Source organism: Puma concolor, chromosome B2, assembly GCF_028749965.1.
Source record: "Puma concolor isolate L17-30 chromosome B2, mPumCon1.1.hap2, whole genome shotgun sequence".
Lineage (NCBI taxonomy): Eukaryota > Metazoa > Chordata > Mammalia > Carnivora > Felidae > Puma > Puma concolor.
The window spans coordinates 20877020-20900636 of record NC_141671.1 but is presented as its reverse complement, the minus strand read 5'-3'; the positions used below and the strand labels follow the sequence as shown (position 1 = coordinate 20900636).

General features: G+C 37.4%; 1 protein-coding gene across 2 annotated transcripts in view; it reads right to left on the bottom strand.

Moving 5' to 3' along the window:
- The window catches only part of BLOC1S5 (biogenesis of lysosomal organelles complex 1 subunit 5), a 47466-nt gene that overhangs the window by 8528 nt on the left and 15321 nt on the right, over positions 1 to 23617 (bottom strand). For both annotated transcript variants that reach the window (XM_086706324.1, XM_025917048.2), the window contains exons 3-4: positions 17971 to 18100; positions 9423 to 9481 (exon numbers count right to left, since the gene is read on the bottom strand). In XM_086706324.1, the coding sequence (XP_086562450.1) occupies positions 9423 to 9481; positions 17971 to 18100 (189 nt within the window). The remainder of the gene's footprint in view (positions 1 to 9422; positions 9482 to 17970; positions 18101 to 23617) is intronic.

Here is a 23617-nt window from a genome sequence, read left to right as displayed (position 1 = left end):
CAATGACACAAACAAATGAAAGACTGTGTTTTATCATCAGCAGGCACTGACAATACTGAAAAATGCTGGTGATAAAATACTCCTAAACCAAAAATCTCTCTTTGGTCTAAAGCTCTAAATAATTACTGAGGTTACTGTCGAATTTTAATAATATGTTTCAAATTAACACATTTCTATTGTTTATCCTTTAATAAGTTTTGTGTTTTACACTGAAGTTAATTTAGAGGACTTCTAGTTACATAGCCCATCCCAGACAAAGGTGAAGTCGGCTATACAGGTTTATTTAAAAAGCAAATTCCTAATAATTCAGAATCATTTAAGCTTTCTTTAGATGCTCAGCCCCTCCAACTCCCTGGGAGTAATGAAATATTACTGCACTTAAATAATGAGAGTAGAGCAACTGCAGATGAAACCTGAATTAGTTCCAATCCATTATTCTACATTATCTTTTCTTGGTACTTAAACTTGCATATGTTTTTATTTGTACTTAAACTTTTTTATACTGTGGGGACATTGGGAGCCACTAGAATAGTTGCCAAAGAAACAAAGACAGTATTGCAATTTCTGGAATTGATCGTGATATGTGATTTTTATAAAGCTCTTCCAGACTTTATGCTTAAAACTTTTCTGAACTATGTTATCTATTGCTTCATGTGAGAAATTTTTCAAAATTATAAAAAAAAGCATTTTTAATCAACTATGACTCAAACCTGATTGATAAATCCGTCAATACTATTTAAATAGTCAAAGATCAAATTAGATGAAGTTATTAATAAATTTGCATAAGAATCAAAAGCAAACTAAAATATTATTACTCATTACCATAACATTAATTTGGATAATAGGTGCTTCCTTTTTAAAAAAAAAAAATAATTGATGTACTTAAATTTATTAATCTCTTCTTTTTTTCCTTTGGTGGTGTAATATTTCTTAAATTTTTAATTTTTTTTTTTACCGGTGTGACTACATTAACATAAAGTTAAAAAGAACACCACCTGCATTTTTTTTGTTATTATTCTTTAACATCAGGTTTACTAATTAAAAATAATTTTGTTGGGGGGATGTTAAAACCAGGTCTATTCTAGGTATAAAATATTGTGCATACACTGCTCCTATAGACCAATTTCCAAGGTCACACAGTGAGAACAGGGTACAGTAAGGTTAAAAATCCAGTTTTCTACTCTTTTTGCTATATAGTGCTATTTAAATGAAATATTTAAATTATTAGTCTCTCAGGATCAGCAATGTTTTAAAAATGACAGAAACTAATAAGTATTTTACATTCCAGTTTCAAAAGTAATTAAGAGCTTTAAAAAACCTGACTGAATATGCCTGAATAGGCAGAAAAAAAAATCCATAGGCACACACTGTGTACCACCCACTTGGGGACTTATATGTGGGACTCCTGCTAATTTTCAAAACAAAGGTAGAACTAACTTTGCACTAGTTTTTCTTTTTCTAGCAAGAGGTCATATGAAAAAGCATGTGGCATTAAAAATCAAGTCACCCCAGACCAGACGAGTTCACTGGTGATACTACCAAACATTTAAACAAGAATGAGCATTAATCCTTCTCCAACTCTTCAAATAACTGAAGAGGAGGGAAGACTTCCCAACTCATTCTATGAGGCCATCAATGTCTTGAGACCAAAGCTAGACAAAGACACTATAAGAAAAAAGAACTACAGATCAATATTCCTGATGAGTACTAGTAAGCTGAATTCAACAGCATATTAAAAGGATCATACACCATAAACAAGTGTTTTTGGACCATAAGGGTGGTTCAATACATGCAAATCAATAAATGAAATCTACTACATCAACACAATGAAGGGGGAAAAACACAAAATCATGTCAATCTCTGCAGAAAACACATTTGACAAAGTTCAAGACCCTTACATGATAAAAACACTGCACAAACTAGTAACAGAAGGAAACTATCTCAACATAATAAAGGCCATAGGTGAAAAACTCACAGTAAACCTCATATCCAGTGGTGAAGAACTGAAAGCTTTCCCTCCAGCATCAGGAAGGAGACAGTGATTCTGCTTTTACCACTTCTACTCAACATAGTATTAGAAGTCCTGGCCAGGGCAATTTGGAGAGAGAGGGAGGGAGAGGGAGGGAGAGAGAGAGAGAGAGAGAGCGAGCATCCAAATCGGAAAGAAAGAAGTAAAATTACCTGTTCTTACAGACAACATGATATTACATGTAGAAAACCAGAAGATTGCAACAAAGAACTTACTAGAATAAACAAAGTCAGCAAATTTTGCAGGATACAAAATCAATACTCAAAAATCAGTGCATTTCTATACTCTAACAATGAACAATCCAAAAAAGGTATTAAGAAAATTCCATTTACAACAGTATTGAAAAGAATAAAGTATTTGGGAATGAATTTAACCAAGGAGGAAAAAAGATATACACTGATAACTATAAAACATTCCTGAAATTAAAGAATTTCAGGAAATTTAAAGAAATTAAAGACACAGTCATTGGAAAGTCATCTCATGTTCATGGACTGGAAGACTTAATGTAGTTAAGATGTCAGCACTATCCAAAGTGATTTGCAGGGTCAATGGCATCCTTATTAAAATCCCAATGATGTTTTTTGCAGAAATAGAAGAATTCATCCTAAAATTTGTATGAAATCTCAAGTGACACCAGATAGCCAAATCAATCCTGAAAAAAGAATGAAGTTGGTTTCACACTCTGTTAACCATGTGTCCAGGAGGCTTTGACATCTGGGACCCTTTTCGCCCTGGAGAGACTGTCCCTCCCAGGGCCAGCCTATTCCTAGAGATAGTAAACAACCCCCCCACAGCATACCTTTTATATGCAAGCTAACCAGCCCAGAGCCTATACCCCAACCACCTCTACTGGGCTCTCACCCTCTGGGCCACTATCCACCTGCCCTAATCACACAAGGCCAGATAGCCAGGGAGAGCCCTATGCCCCAGAGTCTGCTGAAATCATTCAAATTAGCCAATCCTAAACCTGCTAATCCTGCCTCACATGTTCCTTCCTGCTGCAACTACAATAACCTATTTTCCCCGCTCTCTGCCTCCTGACTAACTCTGGTGCTTCCTCATAGGTCCCATGTGCATGGCAGGTATCCTCTTCTTGGGAACTATGAGTAACAAACAACCTTTCCATGGCAACCACCCCCTTATCTGTTGGCCTCACCATATCTGAATAATAATAAAACCTACATTTTATAAAATACATTTCCTGATTTCAAAACTTACCACGAAGCTATTATAATCAAAATAGCGTGGTACTGCCACAGAGATAGAGGGACCATCAGAATAGAAGAATTAAGAAATAAACCCCTGCATATAAGGTCAAGTAATTTTTGATAAGAGTGTCAAAACCATTCAATAGGGAAAGGGCAATCCTTTCAACAAATGGTGCTGGGAAAACTGGATATCCACATGCAAATAAAAATGAAAATGGACCCTTGCATCATATACGAAAATTACTCAAAATGGGTCAAAGATCTAAATGTTAAGTCCTAAAACTATAAAATTCTTAGAAGAGAGGGATGCTTCAAGACATTGGATTTGGCAATGACTTATTTGTTAGAACACCAAAAGGATAGACAACAAAAGTAAAAATAAACTGAACTTCATCAAAATTAAAAACTTTTGTGTATCAAAGGACTCTATGAACAGAGTGAAAGTCAACCCATAGAATGGGAGAACATGTTTGTAAATCATATATATGATAAAGGGTTAATATCCAAACTATATAAAGAACTCCTACAATTCAACAACAACAAAAACAATCTGGTTTAAAAAATGGACAAAGGACTTGAATGAACATTTCTAGAAAGAAGATACACAAACAGCCAATAAGCAAAGGAAAAGATACTCAACATCATTAATCCTTAAAGAAATGCAAATTGAAACCATAAGAGACCATCTCACACCCATCAGGACTGCTGCTACCAAAGAAACAGAAAATAACAAGTTGACCAGGATGTGAAGAAAATGGAACCCTTGTGCACTGCTGAAGGGGCTATAAAGTAGTGCAGCTGCCATGGAAAACAGGAAATTTTCCTCAGAAAATTAAAAACAGAATTACCATTTCATCCAGTAAGTCCACTTTTGAATACATACCCAGAAGAACCATGAACTCATGTTAAAAGCAGTGTTATTCACAAAAGCGAAAAGGTGGAAGCAACCCAAGTATCCACAAATGAACAGATACACAAATATGGAATATACATATAACGGAATACTAGTCATCCTTAAAAAGGAATGAAATTCTGATACTTGCTACAACACAGACGAACCTTGAAGACACTATATTAGAGAAATAAGCCACTCACAAAAAGATAATGTTGTATGATTCCACTTAGAAAAGGTGCCAAGAGTAGTCAAATTATAGAGACAGAAAGTAGAATGGTGGTCTCCAGGAATGGAGGGGGAGGTGGGGATGGGGAGCTAGTGTTCCATGAGCACAGAGTCTCAGCTGGAGAAGATAAAAAGTTCTGGAAATGGATGGTAGTAATGACTGTAGAACAATAGGAGTATACTTAATGCCACAGATTTGCACACTTAAAAATAGTTAAAATTTATGTTCTGTGTATTTTACCACAACAAAAAAATTCTCAAATCAGGTTTCTGAGTGTTCCTCCTAAATGAAATCAACTGCATTTCTTAAGTAAGTGGATACGTTTGTTTTTCTAAAGATAAAATTAGAAAATGCCAACTTTAAAAAAATAATGAGGGGCTTCCCGGGGGGCTCAACTAGTTAAGCCTCCAACTTTGGCTCAGGTCGGGATCTGATGGTTCATGGGTTTGAGCTCCGCATCAGGCTCTGTGCTGACAGTTCAGAACCTGCAGCCTGCTTTGGATTCGGTCTCCCTCTCTCCCAGCCCCTCCCCCACTCGTGCTCTGTCTCTCTTTCCCTTTCTCTCTCAAAAAGTAAACATAAAAAAAAGAAAATGAAGAGAAAGTTTATTAATACACCATAACTGTGTACCAGAAGTACTTAGCTCTAATGATTTTATCTCTTTCTACAAGAGAGAAAGAAATAGTAATAAAAATTGGCTTACATATACTTCTTTAGAGATAAATTTAAACAGGTCTATAAATGAACTCTGGGATACATAAAAGTTTTGCATATATTATGTCTAAGTGATTCTTAACTGGGGTGGGGGGAGGTGGATTTTGACCCTCTTGTCCCTCAAATTTTTGGTTATCACAGCACAAGAGGACGGGCTACTGGCATCTAGTGGGTAAAGGCCAAGGATGCTGCTAAACATCCCAAAGAGCACAGGACAGCTTCCACAACAAAGAACTATCTGTTCCAAAATGTCAATACTGCAGAGGCTGGGAAACCCTAGTCTAAGGGAAAACTCTGAATAAGCCAATGAAAGTCTAAGGCCCTTTCAAACATCTGTCAATAATACGCTGTCACTAATTTTACCTATGCCTTACACCAACAAATAAAGAATTTAATTCATTTAGTAAGAAGTGTCAGAATAACTGCCATCAGTAAGGATTTTTTTTTTTTTAATTTTTTTTTTTTTCAACGTTTATTTATTTTTGGGACAGAGAGAGACAGAGCATGAACGGGGGAGGGGCAGAGAGAGAGGGAGACACAGAATCGGAAACAGGCTCCAGGCTCTGAGCCATCAGCCCAGAGCCCGACGCGGGGCTCGAACTCACGGACCGCGAGATCGTGACCTGGCTGAAATCGGACGCTTAACCGACTGCGCCACCCAGGCGCCCCCATCAGTAAGGATTTTAAATAGAATACTACATACTGATCCATTTGTATTTTTAAGCTCTATCAAGAATAATGTATATGCTATTTCACTGCTCTCATGAAAAAAATCATGCAGGGGTATAACCAAATCTAATAAATTTCTAGAGACAAGATGAATTAAAGGATTCATATTTATTTTATTATCATGTCCAGTCTGGTTGAATACAGCTTCACAAACTGACACTTGTGCACAAACCTAAGTTTAAACTACTTACAGATATTAACAGCTCGTTTCCCTTGATGGAATATTTTTCAGAGTCAGTGAATTTTCTAAGCTAGTTGTATTTTCATTTTGCTACTCTTAATGCTAGCTTCCAAAATGCAGCTTTGCGTTAGTGGGTAGTTTTTCAAGACATATGTCGAATAACTGGGGAATGTGCATTTATTGTTCTTCTGAATGTACTTTTAGGTATCAATTGTGGGAAGTGTAATTTGGATGAATGACGTTTATCATAATTTACTTCCCACAGAATTCCACAAATTGTCTTGACATAAAAGAATTAATGATTAATGGCAATAGTCTATTTTATTCCATTACTACTCCCATCTTTCTTTGTCCTGAGAGGTATTCAAATATACAAAACGTAGCCAAAAGTATAACCAAGGGCAACAATTACCATTAGATTGTAAAATGAAGCTACAGGTCGATTTTGCTTTGTACACCTTTGCTAGATAAAACATTAAACTTTATGTCTACATCTTTTATATATACATATGTAATCTGAAACCTCTGCCATGTCAGTTTCAGCAAAAACCAGATAGAGCAGTAAAAAAAAAAAAAAAAGTCCTTAAAGATACATATTTCAAATATTCTGCTAATTAGAGAAGTACTAGAAAAGAAACAAAGACTAAAAGTTTATTGCCCTGAAAGGATATAAGGAATTTTTACTTCTCTCTGAGCTCTGAGAAGTACATTTTTGTGTAACTTTCAGCTGGTTAATTTTATTAAATTATCGTGAGAAAATAATCAGAACAGATTCTTTTTTTTTTTTTTTTTTTAATGTTTATTTATTTTTGAGACAGAGAGAGACAGAGCATGAACAGGGGAGGAGCAGAGAGAGAGGGAGACACAGAATCTGAAACAGGCTCCAGGCTCTGAGCTGTCAGCACAGAGCCCGACGCGGGGCTCGAACTCACAGACCGTGAGATCATGACCTGAGCCGAAGTCAGATGCTTAACCGACCAAGCCACCCAGGCGCCCCTAGAACAGATTCTTATACATGTAGGTTTCATAAATGGCATACTAATTCTTAGTGAAACACATTTCAGTACATTGTACTGAATGTGTATTCCACATTAAAAAATGGTTTAGTAACATTCTCTGACATAATACCTATAAGAAGTATATTTAAGATCAACACACTCTAAGGGCTTTTATTATTTCTTGAGGCCATTTTTTTTTTTTTCTTTCAAACCATGTGATGGTATCTTAGTATCTTTTAATTTAGAAAATCATGAATGGGCAGGATTCTCAATGCTTCACCAACTCTAACCAGACCACAGCAGGGCTCTTATCCGCACAGTGAACACCTGCACCTTAAACAAATGACTGGGCTGGCAGGGGAGAAATGGTGCCTTACATTTGGAGTGACAGACAATCTGCAAAGCTGTTTCATGTAGATTACGTAATATAATTTATCTGGTAAGGAGAGAATCAACCTATCAGGTAAGTAAAACCGGTATTTATTTTGCAGATGAGGAGCTTGAAGGGCAAGGACCTGTCCAAGGGCAAACAGCTGGCTGACAAAAGGAACTACCACAAGTAGAAGATGCCAGTTACTTCTTCACCTAAGCCGGTCATTCTCCTGCCTATATACAGTTAATACACCAAATGTGATAAAAGTTCCAAGTGACAAGAGGAACTATTCCAATTATAATTTTAGGTTATGCTCAAGAATGACAAAAATTGACATTTAATCACAATCATAACTGCACTGACAATGTCTTAGGAAGACCAATAATGTGTGAGTGCACATTCACGTGAATCTGCTTAAATCACAAAGCAACGTGCTACCACAACTCTTTTTTATTTTATTTTGAAAACCAAGAGAATTGCTTATTTACAGGAATAGCCAGTACAGCCAGCGTTCTATCCACTAGTATTTCTGTTTAAACAGAAATACTCCTGATGCCCTCAACAACAAACCGTTCAATACAGCATTCAAGACTCTACAATTATCTCTGGAAATACCCATTTAGATACTCTACATATCAGCTGCGTGAGACTACTGACTTCTCACATCTTTTACCTTTGCTTACACTGTATCCCTCGCCCTACAATATCTTTCTTGCCATCCTCTATCAAACTGAGTTCCTATCAAACTTGAGTCCCTACTCAAGGCTGGGCTTGAATGCCACCATCTTCTGAATACATTAGCCAAGATCCTACAAAGTTCTTTGGAACTTGATCACAGCTCTTAGTTTATCCTACATTGCACCAGTGTTAGTGGTTTGGGGCTCCCTCTTCTAGACTGCTAATTCCTGAGTGTATGAACTGCCTTACACTTAACAAATTGAAATATCCCCACTGGCACCTTGCAGAAGAGAGAACTAAAGAAACACATCCGGTTGTCAGCCTGGCATGGCCTATGTAAGGTCCTGTGCTTGTCTTTACAGTGTTCTCTGGACATGATGCAAGCATGACACCGTAACAGATGATCCTGCCCGTGGCCTTGCCTTGCCATTTTATCAACACGCTCAATAGCCCTGCTTCCTGACCCAGCCTGCTGTGACCTTACACCTCTCGGGCAGCCTTCCCACCTGCCTGAAATGTTTAGTTCTTTCACTAAGGCCTAATTCACCAAATTGCTGAATTTTAAACCCTGTATCAATATTTAGAGTTGAGAAGAGGGTACAGCAATGTAAACTCTGGCATGGTTTATTCCACTGTATTTTTATATACAGTGCAGATCTGAACTATTATTGTGGATTAACCACAGCACATTCCAGAGAAATGGAGATAGCAACACTTATTTACCCATAAAAGATACTATATTCAGAGTGACTCAGTATTTTCAGCATTTCTTAAAAAAGTGTATCTTTATTAGTTCAGAACAATGAATAAGTTATAAAAATACTTTATGGAAACTGTAAGTGAAAATAGCAAATGATCACAGGACCTTAAATTCTTGTGTTGTTTTTCTACATCTAAACTTACTTAAGATATACTTTCAATAAGCAAAGCATTACCCAGCAAGTGTTTCGCATACTCTTATGACTATTCATTAAGTAACCCATCCACAGGCATGAATGCTTCCTTTTCTAGAAGAAATACACATAACATACTCATCAGTGCTTCAGGCTCAAAGAAAAGATTTATATTCCCAATCTGGTAGGCATTTTTTGTTTCATGTAAAAGTCTTATTCTCTCTCCTCAATGAGACAAATACTGCTTTCAGGGAATAGTTGGAAATGTTGAAAAGGAAAAAAAAAAAGAGATCTGCAATTTGAATTATAAAAATATGGGTGGTACAATCAAGTGTTCATACCTCCTGAACACATCTTCAATGAATTAGCCATTTTTAAACTTTTTAAATCACTGCATAAAGAAAACAAATTCAGAGACTTTTTAAATAAAACGCAACTGCTAATAATATGATGATAATAGGAGTTGTAGGTCCCATTATCCAAATGATGTACTTTTACCTTCTTTCGTTCCTGCTCCTTCTGTTGGAGTCTACAGACTGCATCAGAAGCTGTTTGCACTGAAATAAAACAGACAATGGGTTTTCAATCAGCAGCCCTTGTTCAAGACTTAGCTAAAAGAAACACCCCCAAAACTTGAATTGTTTTAGATCTCAAGAAACTATGCAAAAAAACTGATATTATTTTGGCTGTGATAGGCTGGCTAGAAGGGAAAAAAGAAGTTTTGCCAATATATTTAGGATGTCATAATTAGAACCAACATTATTCATGAGCCTTGAGGTATAAGCCAAGGGCATTTAGGTACTAATACCAATGACAAGTTGTCAACAATGACTTCAGAATTCTCCAAAAAGATATAAAATGCCTGATAAATTTATCATTACATTCTCATTATGTCTACAATGTCTCTCTGATTCATTAGCCCTCCCTCTCCCTTTTTCTCATTCATACAAACTTCTCTCTTGCAGGCAGTACTTGGTACCCACAAGGCTTCAACAACTTCCCATTCCTGCTTCTGCTCTTGCCTGCTAGTTCATCCTGACTGCCACTGCCAGATTCAAATAAATTTCTCTGGACTGTTTCCTTCAAGTGACTTCCCTTTCTAATGAACCACAACTGCTCATGATAATTATTAGAGTTATTTATTAGCACTATGTGCCCAGACCTGTCTTAAGTACTTTCCATGTATTACTCCTCTCAATCCCATCTTCCTAAATTAGGAGAGGATCATTATCCCATTTCACAGATTTCTGGCATCTGTAAAAACCTGAGGTACAAACAGTAGTAATATGACTAATAAGTGCAGAAAGCAGGTTGTAAGGGGCGCCTGGGTGGCTCAGTCAGTTGAGCATCCGACTTCAGCTCAGGTCATGATCTCACGGTTTGTGAGTTCGAGCCCCATGGCGGGCTCTGTGTGGACAGCTCAGAGCCTGGAGCCTGCTTCAGATTCTGTGTCTCCCTCTCTCTCTGCCCCTTCCCCACCTGCATTCTGTCTCTCTCTCTCAAAAACTGAATAAAAATTTTTTAAATTTTTTCAAAAATAAATACAATCAGATCCCTGCCTCTAAAGGCATGGCTCATACCCTCAACATTCTCCTCTTGTGATCTCATCAAAGAAACTGGTTTTCATCCATTAGTTCTTCAGACCTCTTCATTTACTGAACCCATTTTATTTCTATATACAAATGTTTTCACTTCACTGTTTTGCACGCAGGTGACAGGGAGCTGTAGTCAAATGTAGAGTTGAGCACTTAGTTGTGTAACTTGGATGTTTGCTTGCTCACTCATTCACTTGCCAAATACCGAGTGAGCATTTGCTATGAGCCAGGCACTGTCACTGTTGCTTTTCCTAACACCTCAGCACCTCAGTTCGTCATTTGTAAAATTAATGGAACAACTAATAAGAGGACTTCAGAACTGACATTAAATGAGATAACAGAGTGGATACTAGGCTGACAAGTAATTTAAATATTAATAGCACTTAGAGCAGTTCCTCACACATTGTAAGCAGTCAAGAAAGGTTGTTACTACTATTATTCTACTTACTATCCCTACTGAAAATGCTTTCCTTAGTCCTGTCTCCTAATGACAATGTTTTACTTGTCTTAAGAGAACAGTTTATGGTGTCCTGGCTTCATAATAAAGCCCTCCTAGATTAATCCTTTCCCTATAAGGATTTTCTCTTATTTGAAATTCCTTTACCAGGTATGTGGGTATTTCACCACTTTACCTTGCATTTGCTTACACAGAGGTTTAGTAGTGTTTCACAACATGCCTTCCTCTCCTACCCAAACCTAGTCCCGAATAGGTCCCAAGTTCCTCAGCAGGGCAGGGACTGAGACTTCCCTTTCAGAAAAATGTTAGGTCCCTCCCTGTGAGAATATGGTAAAAGAGGAGGATTCTGCTTTTAAAAAGTAATGTTTTTATCAGTAGCCATTTATTTTAGTTATATCAAAGATAATATTTTAGCCCTGAAAATTATGTTCCCAATCATTGTTTGTTCTAACAGAAAAGATGAAAACAAAACAAAATGGGAGCTGATTAGATCTGCCTTCTTTCTGTGGCATATTAATATTACATCATTCTTCCCAAGCAGTGGTTCTATCATTTCCTGATTGGATTTTTTTCCCCCTGACTCTGAACATAACTTAAAAAAAAATCCATTCTGTGGTCTTTGGGTGCTTCATCATTTTCAGATCATTCTGGGCTTAACCTAAGAGAAGAATTACAAGACTATGACATTATTTTGTCATCTTTTATGTCCTTTAAAATTTTAATTAGAACACATCTGACAAAGGCACACTTTTGTTCCTTACAGGGATTGTCTTTGTGCTCAGACAGAACGCCCATTTTTAGAAATCTCAGTCCCTTAGAAGTTGCTGACTTTTTAATTCTTTAGCCACACAATAAGAAAGGTTTACTTTCTAAATTTAATGAAACCTGCTTTTCTAAAATACAAGAAAATCACGTGACCATACCAAACATTCCTTCTTCATGATTAGAGACCCCAAGAGGAAAAGGCCTATTATTCAACCTTCCTATCACTTCCACATCACTTACTGGTTGTACCTAATGCAGCAGGAAGCCGTTTCCCCTGTTGTCTGCATTTCAGGAGACCATACTTATTTTAAAGAGTCAAGAAATGTCAAATTACTTTCTCTCAACCAAAAGATTTTTTGAAATTAGCACCACATACAGTAGTGCCACATACGATAGGTGACAATGTCCCGACTGTCCTCACACAAGAAAAACAAATACATTCTATCATGATTGGTATGTGTGAACCTCAAATACATACATAAGCAAGCAACTTTGGCTTGGTATTAGATGTTAGCTGAATTCTCATTCATTCATCTCAAGGAACAAATAATTACTTCGGAACTCCACTGTTTTAGGTGCCAGGGGTACTGGAGAGAACAATCAGAGTCCCCGAACTCATAGAACCTATATTCTGGTTGAGGAGACAGATAGCATATAAATACTTAGCATGCCAGGTTGGGGTGGATACTCTGGAGGAAAAAGCAAGGTAAAGAGACCAGAGAATGCCAGAGCGAGGGAACATGATTATTACAGAGTAGCTAAGAAGGTCTCACTGTTGACACCTGAGCAGAGATGGATGGGAAATGAGAATGTACAAAAATCTGACAAGAGTATTCAATGGAGCGCGTGAGTGAGTCAGTCAGTTAAGCTGCCAACTTTCGCTCAGACCATGATCTTGCAGTCCGTGGGTTCGAGCCCCACATCAGGTTCTGTGCTGATGGCTCAGAGCCTGGAGCCTGCTTTGGATTCTGTGTCTCCCTCTCTCTCTCTCTCTCTCTGCCTCTCCCCTGCTTGCGTTCTGTCTCTCTCTCAAAAATAAATATTAAAAAAAATTTAAAAAAAGAAAAAAAGGCTGACAAGAGTACTCCAGAGGAAGCAAGTGCAAAGGCCCTGAAGTGGAAGCACGTTTGGCACATATTAGAAGAATAAGGAGGCCAGAGTAGCTCGAATGAAGTGTGGGAAAAGAAAATGGAAGGAAATAAAAGAGTGGGTGCCATTATGTAGAATCATCTAGGCCACTGTGAGGAGTCTGGCTGTTCTGTAAGCAAGAGGAGGAGATTCTGATATAGTAATGATAAGAGCCAAATTACATTTCAAATGGATCATTCAGGCTCCTATGTGGAGAACAGATTATAGGCAGGAAAGGCATAAAGATGAGTTATGTGGTTACTAGAACAATCCAGGTGAGAGATCAGAGTGGCTTAGACCAGGGTGGCAGCAGTTAGTGAAATGGTGAGGATGGTCAGATCCCAGTTATGTTCTCAAAGCTGTGCCCAAAAAATCTGTTAGTAAGCTACATGTGAGCAGAGGTAGGGAGAACAGAAAAGGGAGAGGCAGTGCGTGAAGAGGATGCTGGTAAAAATTCTAACTAGTAAAGTGCTATAAAATTTTTGGTTAATCTAGGGACCTGGGTAGTTCAGTCAGTTGAGTGTCAGACTCTTGATTTTGGCTCAGGTCATGATCCCAGGGTCGTGGGATCAAGCCTCATGTTAAGCTTTGCTCTGAGTGTGGAGCCTGCTTAAGATTCTCTCTCTCTCTTCCTCTGCCCCTCTCCCCTGCTTGGGCTTTCTCTCTCTCCCTAAAATAAAAAAAATAAAAATTGGTATTTTAAATCATTGACTTCTTAAACATTTCTAGGTAGAGACAAATTGAAGCAAAACCACACAAACTTAGTCCCCTAAATCACTCACAAAATAAATAAAAAGTTAAAAAAAAAAAAAGGTAAAAAATTCCATCACTTACTGAACAAGGAAAAATTATAATTGTATACTATAAATTTTGAAATGTGGTATGATGGCCAAGAACTGAGATTCCTAACCCCTAATTATTTCATCCCCCAAAAGTCAGAAAAAGAAAATAAGTTGACAAAATTGTTAGAACTCTAATATGCTTTAATTTGTACAGAAACAGATATGAGGGGTGAAGAAAGGCTCATAATATGTGAGAGACAGATGAAACAAACACAGCCTCCCTTCTGAAAGAAAACCTAATAAAATTGTCCATAGGTGCTCCGTTATACAAAATCTCTCTTTATTAAAAGAGAGCAAACATATTGCTTGAAATAAAAATTGAAAGTACAGGGCTAAGGAAACAAACAGAATTATAATATCATCATTAAAGATCCAGTAAACAAATGAGAAGGAAGTCAAGAGTCTAAGACTAAATAAATAAGTGGCAGCATTAGGACTTCAGGACAGAAAGCAAATACTATAAACCTTGATCAAGTTAAAAGTGAGGTTGGGGAAGAGAGTGGTGAGGGAAGCTGTGAATGTCTGAATGCCTCCAACTCTCAAGGCATTAATTAATGCAGAAATAATAACATCATGACTCTAACTTCTAAATGTTTTTTATAATTATTTTTCCTTGAACGATCTTTTAGTAAATACTATCTTTTATGCAAAAGTGACACTTATCTTAAGGTATTTCCTTCAGTTTTAAGTGCCTGTTGCATTAAATTCAAATAAAATTAAAAATTAATACCTAAGCTTAAAAGGTGTATGACCCTCCCCATAAGACAAAACAAACAAACAAACAAAAACAAAACAAAAATAAAAACAAAAAAAATAGAGGTGCCTGGGTGGCTCAGTCGGTTAAACATCTGACTTCAGCTCAAGGTCATGATATCACCAGTTTGTGAGTTCCAGCCCTGCGTCCAGCTCTGTGCTGACAGCTCAGAGCCTGCTTGGGATTCTGTGTCTCCCTCCCGCTCTTCCCCCTCCCCACTGGCATGTTCGCTCTCTCTTTCTCCCTCTCTTTCTCAAAAATACACATTAAAAAAAAAAGTGTATGATCTCATTATCAAATGCGCTCTCTCCCTCATACCGGCCCAGCTATTCATTCAGCTATCATGTCTCTATCCATCCTTCTATTTGGATTTACACAAAGATGTCTAAAATGATGTTCACCAATGTTAAAAAGCAATGGTTATTTTCAGGTAGTTACTAGGGTGATTTATTGCTTTCTTCCCTTTTTTTTTTTTTTCTTATTACTTAAACATACAACCTTCTGCTTAAATAATAATAAAAAAATAAAGTCATGTCTCTCTAAAAAAAGAGGGAAGCAGGTAAGAAAAGAAAATTTCCTATGACCGTGTTAGTTAGCGTAAGGAAAACCCACAGGCTCTGTCCTTCTTACTCTAAAATCAAGGTCTAGGTCCTTAATACTAAGGCAAGATCTCCAGACAACAAATGTGGTGAAATCCGTAAGTCTATTAAATAATTAATAAGCAGGGCATAGACTAATACTGTTTTCAGGATTAAAAAATAACATAAAGGCTGTCTCTTTTTTAATTTTTAATGTTTATTTATTTTTGAAAGAGACAGACAGAGTGTGAGCAGGGAGGGGCAGAGAGACAGGGAGACACAGAATCCCAAATAGGCTCCAGGCTCTGAGCTGTCAGCACAGAGCCCGAAGTGGGGCTCGAACCCACAAACCGCGAGATGATGACCTGAGCCGAAGTCAGACGCTTAACCGAGCCACCCAGGTGCCCCCATAAAGGCTATATGTTGATGACTTTACGGGTTGCTTTTTTTGTACCCTCCAAGAACTCTCATTTACTTTTTGTGATTTTTTTTTTAATTTTTTTTTCAACGTTTTTTATTTATTTTTGAGACAGAGAGAGACAGAGCATGAATGGGGGAGGGGCAGAGAGAGAGGGAGACACAGAATCGGAAACAGGCTCCAGGCTCCAAGCCATCAACCCAGAGCCTGACGCGGGGCTCGAACTCACGGACCGCGAGATCGTGACCTGGCTGAAGTTGGACGCTTAACCGACTGCGCCACCCAGGCGCCCCTACTTTTTGTGATTTTTAAAGGAACCACAGGTAAGTTTTTGTTCTAAAGCTTCTGGTCATCAAATCCAAAGACACTATACAAGGTGGGTGGCCACACAGCCAAAAGAGGAAACAGTTCCAAGCTGAGGATTCTGTAATAGGTCTACATTCCAATAATTCAAGATGTCCCCACCTTACTGCTCCACAGTTACCTAGCTCTGCGCAACATGTGAGACCAGCAGCCGGAGGTCCACAGCTGCAGAGTTCTGAGCGGCACAGCTGACCGCACCACCAGCACAGGAAGAGATAAATGTGGCAGCTGTATTAACAGGCACAAAACAAAACTTAACTCATCACTAGGCTTGTAGAGTACTACTTAGACCAGAATATACTCCACTACATTCCACATAAGCTGGCTTGCATGATTTTGTACAACTCCTTGATGAATCAGTATCGAAAATAAACAAGCCAGCACTCTGACTTAAAATGTCAGATTTTTAAACGTGCAATTCCCTGGGAACGACAGATGGGCCCAGGCAAAGCTTTAAAATTAAAGCACATAATCATCTCCATTCTACCCATGCTCATAATACTTAGCAGAAAATACTTGGGCTGAAGCCTACTGAAGAAGCCTTCCATGCTTCTAGCAGGAAAACACCTCCAAAGCCATTTTTTAGGTCCACAGAGCTAATTACACCCAGAGTAGTCCACATATCTTAAAACCTTAATTATCAACTTTGGATTTTATGTGTTTTAATTCTTCCTTTCAGGATACACTTACAGTCTGAATTCCATTTTACTAGTAATACTTTTCTATTTCATTGTGGAGACTACTTTTAAGAGGCTAGTCTTCACATCTGAAGTTATGTTAGCCCAAGAATGAATTAAATCAAAATAACCATTCACAGATTTTTACCAAGTTTTACCCAATTTATCTTTATGACTCAAAGTGTAGAAAAGAACAGTTACAGGCATATCTCAAATGCATACATAAGTAGTCTTACTAATAATCGAGCTTTTTTGGTATAATATCTACAATGTTTGTCAGGGTTAAGGAAGTAATAGTCTGAACAAACAAATGATGTGTGTACTAAGATGCAAAAGCCTACAATCAATTTTAGACTTTCTGCTGTTTCGTTCAAAGATACCAAATGGAATCTTGGGGCATTAATTCTCTCCAAGCCCCTTTTAGCATTAGAGTACATGAGACTAACTTGGACCTGAATACAAACACTTGCTAATTTCAATTATTAACCAAATCTCCCTACTGTATTCCTTCACAGGTCATTATATTACTGGCTAGTTTTGTTTTCTCCCCACCCCCCCGCCCCACCCCCCAGAAAGGTACTTTTTCATTTGCACTTCAGTAATCCATCATTATTTGCCAGCATTATCTACCCTCACACAAGCTGAACAGTGTCAGTATGGATCTAGATCCAAGGAGAAACCTTGAGTTTTTGATATACTTCTAATTTTAAAATCAGTTAGTAATAAAACTCCTTTTATTTTATATGTTTAGTAAGTATTCTTTTTTTTTTTTTTCAACGTTTATTTATTTTGGGGACAGAGAGAGACAGAGCATGAACGGGGGAGGGGCAGAGAGAGAGGGAGACACAGAATCGGAAACAGGCCCCAGGCTCCGAGCCATCAGCCCAGAGCCCGACGCGGGGCTCGAACTCACGGACCGCGAGATCGTGACCTGGCTGAAGTCGGACGCTTAACCGACTGCGCCACCCAGGCGCCCCTAAGTATTCTTTTTTAATGTCTCTCCATATTACAATATTTTGCTTAACGAAAAAAGTTATAAAATGTTTACAAACATTAATGATGGGATCCTTTTTTAAAAAAAGTTAAAAATTCTAGTATCCTATTTGAAAAACAAGTTTCATTTCACTGCCTAATTCTTAGTCATCAAACTTCTTATGCATAATTAAATTTAAAAAAAGGTAAATAATGCTGCAATTTTCTCACATCCTAAAAGGACTGCTTATCTTGTGTACCCCAGATGCACACATCTCACTTTGGAGATTAATGCTCTCAACATCGTTGGCAACACACATTAATCACTAGATAGTCACATGCTCTGTGACAGGGCTTCCATTTTATAGGTTTTGATTAAGAATTCTCTCTCCACCTACCACCAAAACACTGAAGGAAATACATTTTGGCATAGCATTCATTTGAAATAAAACAGCGTTAAAAAACAAAACAAAAACACACAAAAAACGCTGGCTTACATCTCTGGAGAACTTGGCTTAAGTCGCCCTGCATTATTTCTCTACATTTGGGAAGAGTATGTTCATTTGTTTCATGGATCATATTCTTCAAATTTTCAAGAACTCGCATTTCTCGAAGACCCCGTTTTTCCTATTAAAAGAAAGTAAATTATGAATACATATTGTGTCTTAAATCTCAGTAATTACTTTCTGGGATTTCCACCCAGGTTTTGGTTATATGTTATTACTGAAATTTACACAGCTTTCTTCCAATTATTTGGCAATAAATGAAGTGACAACCTGGAGGCATTTTTTAATTATGAAATGCTTCAAAAGCTGCAGTGAGTAATATTTTTATAGCAATGTTTAAAAATGGGCACGAGAAGGGGCGCCTGGGTGGCTCAGTTGGTTAAGTGTCTAGTCAGCTCAGGTCATGAGCTCACCATTCATGAGTTCGAGCCCCACACTGGGCTCCCTGCTATCAGTGCAGAGCCTGCCTGGAATTCTCTGTCTCCTTTTCTCTCTGCCCCTCCCTCTCCCCCTCTCTCTGTCAAAAATAAACATAAAAAAATTTTTTTAATGGGCATGAGAAATAGTAAATGAACGAAAAGAGGCCTAGATTGCCACATACTTCATTCTGTACAGCAGGGAAATTAAGACACCCTTGATCTAATTTTACTTTTGTTGTTTTTATATAAAATACATAATAATAGGTCCTACTATTACGCTGTTTTTAAAACTAATTCCATTTTTCTCAAAAATGCGTCATAAAGGGAATACTTTCCTATGCAGAAAAGAGTTAACACTGACCACTGTCCTTAGAAAGGCCTGCTTGCATGGTTAGCCTTCGGCAGGGGGCTAGAAACTTGACCAGTAAATAGTTCCCTACACTGGTATAAAACTTTCTATAAATGAAAAGACACATCCTTTCTTCTGGGAGTTTGGAATTTTGATACATGCTGGGCAGAGAGTGCCTACTTAATCAGTCGCCAATCAAATCCCTGGACTCCTATACTCAGGTGAGCTTCTCCAGTAGACATTTCACATGTGTTGTCACAGCTCATTGCTGGGGGACTGAAGAACATCTGTGTGACTCCACTGGGAGAGGACTCTGGGAAGCTTCTATTTGGTTTTCTCCAAACTTCTTGTCACACACCTGTTCCCTTTGTTGATTTTGCTCTATATCCTTTTGCCATATTAAAGCCTAGCTACCAATATGACCATATGCTAAGGCCTATTTAGTCAATCGCTGAACCTGAATGTGGTCCTGATCCCTAACACACCCTGCTTCAGAAAGCAGACTTTAACACTACCTACCACTACACTTGAGGGTAGGCCAGTGACTTGGTTCCAAGGAACAGAGTAGGGAAAGAGAAAAATATTAACTGCACGGTGGAGACAATGAAAGTTGACATCATCAGTGATGTCATGGTGATAACATGTACCCTCTGATGTAATGTGACAAGAAGGGCACTTCCCCAAAACCCATAACCCCAGTCTAATCTGAAAAAAAACACCAGACAAACCCAGATTGGGGGACATTCTACAGGATACTGGCCAGTATTCAAGACTGTGAAAGTCATGAAAAACATGGAAAGAGATAACTGTCACAGACCAAAGAAGGCTAGCAGGACTGACAAGTAAATGCAATGTGGTACCCTGGATAAGGTCCCAGAACAAAAAGAGAACTGTAATGGAAAAACTGGTGAGACCTGAATAATGTCTGGTATTTCATCAATAGTAACATACCAATGTTAATTTCTTAGTTTTTACCCATTTAGTATGGTAATAGAAGGCATTAATAGCGACAGAAACTGAGTGAGGGTAAGGTACAGGAGAACTCTTTATACTAACTGAGCAACTTTAATGTCAATCTAAAATTAATACAAAATAAAAAGTTCACTAAAAAAAGAAGGGCAGTTAACTTGACTGTAGAGAAGTAATAAGTTAGTTGTGACACTGGGGTTTTTGTTTTGTTTTGAGCCATTCTTATGGAGCAGCTATGGCTAGGTTTTTACTCTAATATTTCCATAGTAAAAAATTAAAAAGTCAGACAAAAGTTGAGAAAGAATAAACAATGAATCCTGTACTTATCACCAATCAACAATTCTTAACTCTTGGCTGATTTTGTTCCCTCTGTAACATTCCATACATCCTCCTACCCACAATCCTAGATTATTTTGAAGCAAATCCTGGAAAGCATGTAATTTCAACTGTAAATATTTCAACATCTATCTTTAAAAGACAAAGACTCTTCTTAAGAAAAAAAAATACACCTCTCTGCCCCTTCTCCCCTCACTCTCACTCACTTACACACACACTCAATTCTTTAATATCATTAAATATCAAAGTCATATTCCCATTTCCTCAAATATCCCATTAATGTTCTTTTTGATCCCCGTTTAAACCCAAATCTAAGGAAAACATATATTGCAATTGGTTAGTATGTTTCTTAATTTTTTTTTTTTAATCTATAGATTTCCCCTCCATCACTTTTGTCTTTGCAATTTGTTGAAAAAAGTTGAGTCATCTGTTCTGCAGTTTCCCACAGTCTGTTATTTGGCTGAATGAATCCCCATGGTGTAATTTAACATATCCCTTTGTCTGTTCTCCTTCCTGTAAATTAGTAGTTAGAACTAGAGGCTTGATCAGATTCAGGGTTTTGTTTTGGTTTTTGTTTGCAGGAATATTTCAGAGGGAGGTGGGTTGTGTACTTTCAGCAGGATGTTGGTAGCATTCCGTCTTCATTTATCAGCAGGAATAACCTCTGTAAAGGGAGATTTCCCCATAACCACTTGGTTACTCTGAGGATTGTTTACATATGCAAGGCAAAATAAAACACTTGATTACTTCCTCTTACTTAACAGTTTAACTTATTTAACAAAAATAATGATATGGTTCCCTAGTATTCGCTAAAGGTTTCTGTTTGTTCTATGCATTCCTATGACTCATAGATTTAACGATTTTGAAGTTCTTCAAGCCATTACAGTATTTTTCCTTATTGGTGCTCAAACTGTCCTATTTTTGTCCAGTGGGAGCTTAGTTAAGTTGGCTCTGCAATGCTTCAGACAAAATTCTATGTTCTTTAGTAGCCTCTCTGCTTCTGATACGAATGGGTGCTCTAGGCTCACCTAGTACGTTTCTAGACTCAGACTTGGAATCAGCAGGTCTCTAAACGCCACTATTTAGAAATTGTACTTAGAGAATGATCACTGGGGGTGCTCACTGCTACCATGTCAGTCATTATTTCTAGGCCTTTTAGTGAACAAGGCTATGAAATAGGTGTTTTTATTTTTTTTTAATGTTTGGGTTTTTTTTGAGAGAGAGAGCATTCACATGAGACTGCAACTGGGGAAGGTACAGCAAGGGAGAGAGAGAATCCCAAGCAGACTCCTCACTGTCAGTGCAGAACCCAACACGAGGCTCGATCCCACAAACCAAACCATGAGATCATGACCTGAGTCTAAATCAAGAGTAGGACACTTAACCCACGTGCCCCAAGGTATCTGTTTTTAAAAGATGCATTTTAATGGGGCACCTGGGTGGCTCAGTCAGTCAGAAGTCTAACTTGATTTCAGCTCAGGTCATGATCTCACAGTTCATGGGTTCGAGCCCTGCATCAGGCTCTGCACTGACAGTGCAGAGCCGGCTTGGGATTCTCTCTTTTCCTCTCTCTCTCTGTCCCTCCCCTGTTAGTTCTCTCTCTCCCTCTCAAAAAGAAATAAAAACATTAAAAATAATTTTTAAAAAGATGCATTTTAAGTTTATAATCACAAATTAAGAAAAATAACGCTTTTAATTATACTTCTGAGTCTTGTGTCTCTTTGCAGTTCTCAAAACACCAGACAGAACTACAATTTACTTTATCACTACTTCAATCAAACAACAGCAACACTAGTATCAACAAAATGATTACTGAAAACAGATTAAGGGTTTGTTGTTGTTGTTGTTGCTGTTTTGAAGGGATATTCGACTATATATGCACAAATTACTATGTTTTATAGTTACTTGGAACAATTTCTTTCTGCATGGCAATGCCACCATCCAGAAAGACAGGTTTGCTTTTTTACATTTCACTTGATTTTTTAGGGATTGTTCCTTAAAAATTTTCTTTTAAATTATGTAAGATATTTCCATGTCTCCAAAACTGTATTAAAAAAAATACACACACACACACACACACACACACACACACACATATATATCTATATATAGATCTATATATATAAAGTCTAGCTTCTATGTATGTCTTTGCATTGTATTACCTCCTCTCTCTTTAGGTAATTCTTTTAAAACTTTATCCTACTACTGTCTTAAGTACAAGGATACACATCTATATATATATATATATATATATATATATATATATATATGTGCATATACACATGCATTACATATATATACACAAAGATATATATAAATGTATATATGTATTTATTCATATGTATAAGTATATATATATTTTCAATTCCTTCTTAAATGTAAACATGATATACAGACTTTTCTTATTTCACTTTATGAAATTCATAAACACACACACAATGTATATCATCTTTGTGTGATCATGTGGTCTATTTGTTCTTTTTTGGTATATCTTTCAGGATTGAGAAAAATTTGGTGTTTCTGTTCTCATGGTTATGTTTATATTAGTACTTATAGAATACCCTTGGTCTCCATGTATTTGGTTATTGTCAGTTGGTTCCCTACTATAAGCAACAACATTCAAGGCTTCACAAGACCCTCTGCCATCCGTCCATGTCTTCCTCTAGTTTCTGATACCACAGAAGCTTTTTAGCTGTTTAGCTGGTGATTTGGTCATTTGGTATTTTGGGGATACCCTGTCCCCTGGTTTTATTATAGATGTTGCCTGATTTTGCTACTCTAGTAGTTCTGTTTCTATAGACAGATTGAAGCAAAAAAATCCCAAAACAAAACAACACAACAAAAAACTATGTCAAAGCTTGCTGCCATCTTCCCCCCATGGCATTGGAATCTGAATGAATCAAGATTATAAAGATTATTTCATTTCTTATGGTGCATTTTTTCTTTGTCAAGATGCAAAGGAATGGTCTCTCAATTCAAATACAAAGACAATGAAGAACAGAGAGTGGAGTTCTGCAGTTCTACTCAGGGTATAGGTCTTACTTGGGGGGGTGGTGGTCAATGGATGGGCTTTGGGGTTCCAGAATCCCCTTGAAATTGTACTCAAATTGAATACATATAGGTGTTCTATGCATTTTTCTGGGAGAAAAAAAATTCTTCAAGGACACCTTGACTTACTAATGTTAAGAGCCACTATCAAAGTTAAAATATAAAGTTAAGAATCCCTATGAAAACACCAACAGCGTTTTTCAGAAATACAGCAAAGAATACTGAACTTTGTATGAAACCACAAAAGACCCCAAATACCAAAAACAGTCCTGAGAGAGAAGAACAAAGCTGGAGATATCCTAATCTCAGATTTCAAGATATACTAGAAAGCTGTAGCAATCAAAACAAAAAGACCCCTACATCAATGGAACAGAATAGAGAGCCCAGAAATAAATCCATGTTTATATAATCAATTAAGCTATGACAAAGGAGGCAAGAATATGCAGTGAGGAAAAGATAGTCTCCTCAATAAATAGTGCTAGGGAAACTGGACAGCCACATGCAAAAGAATAAAACT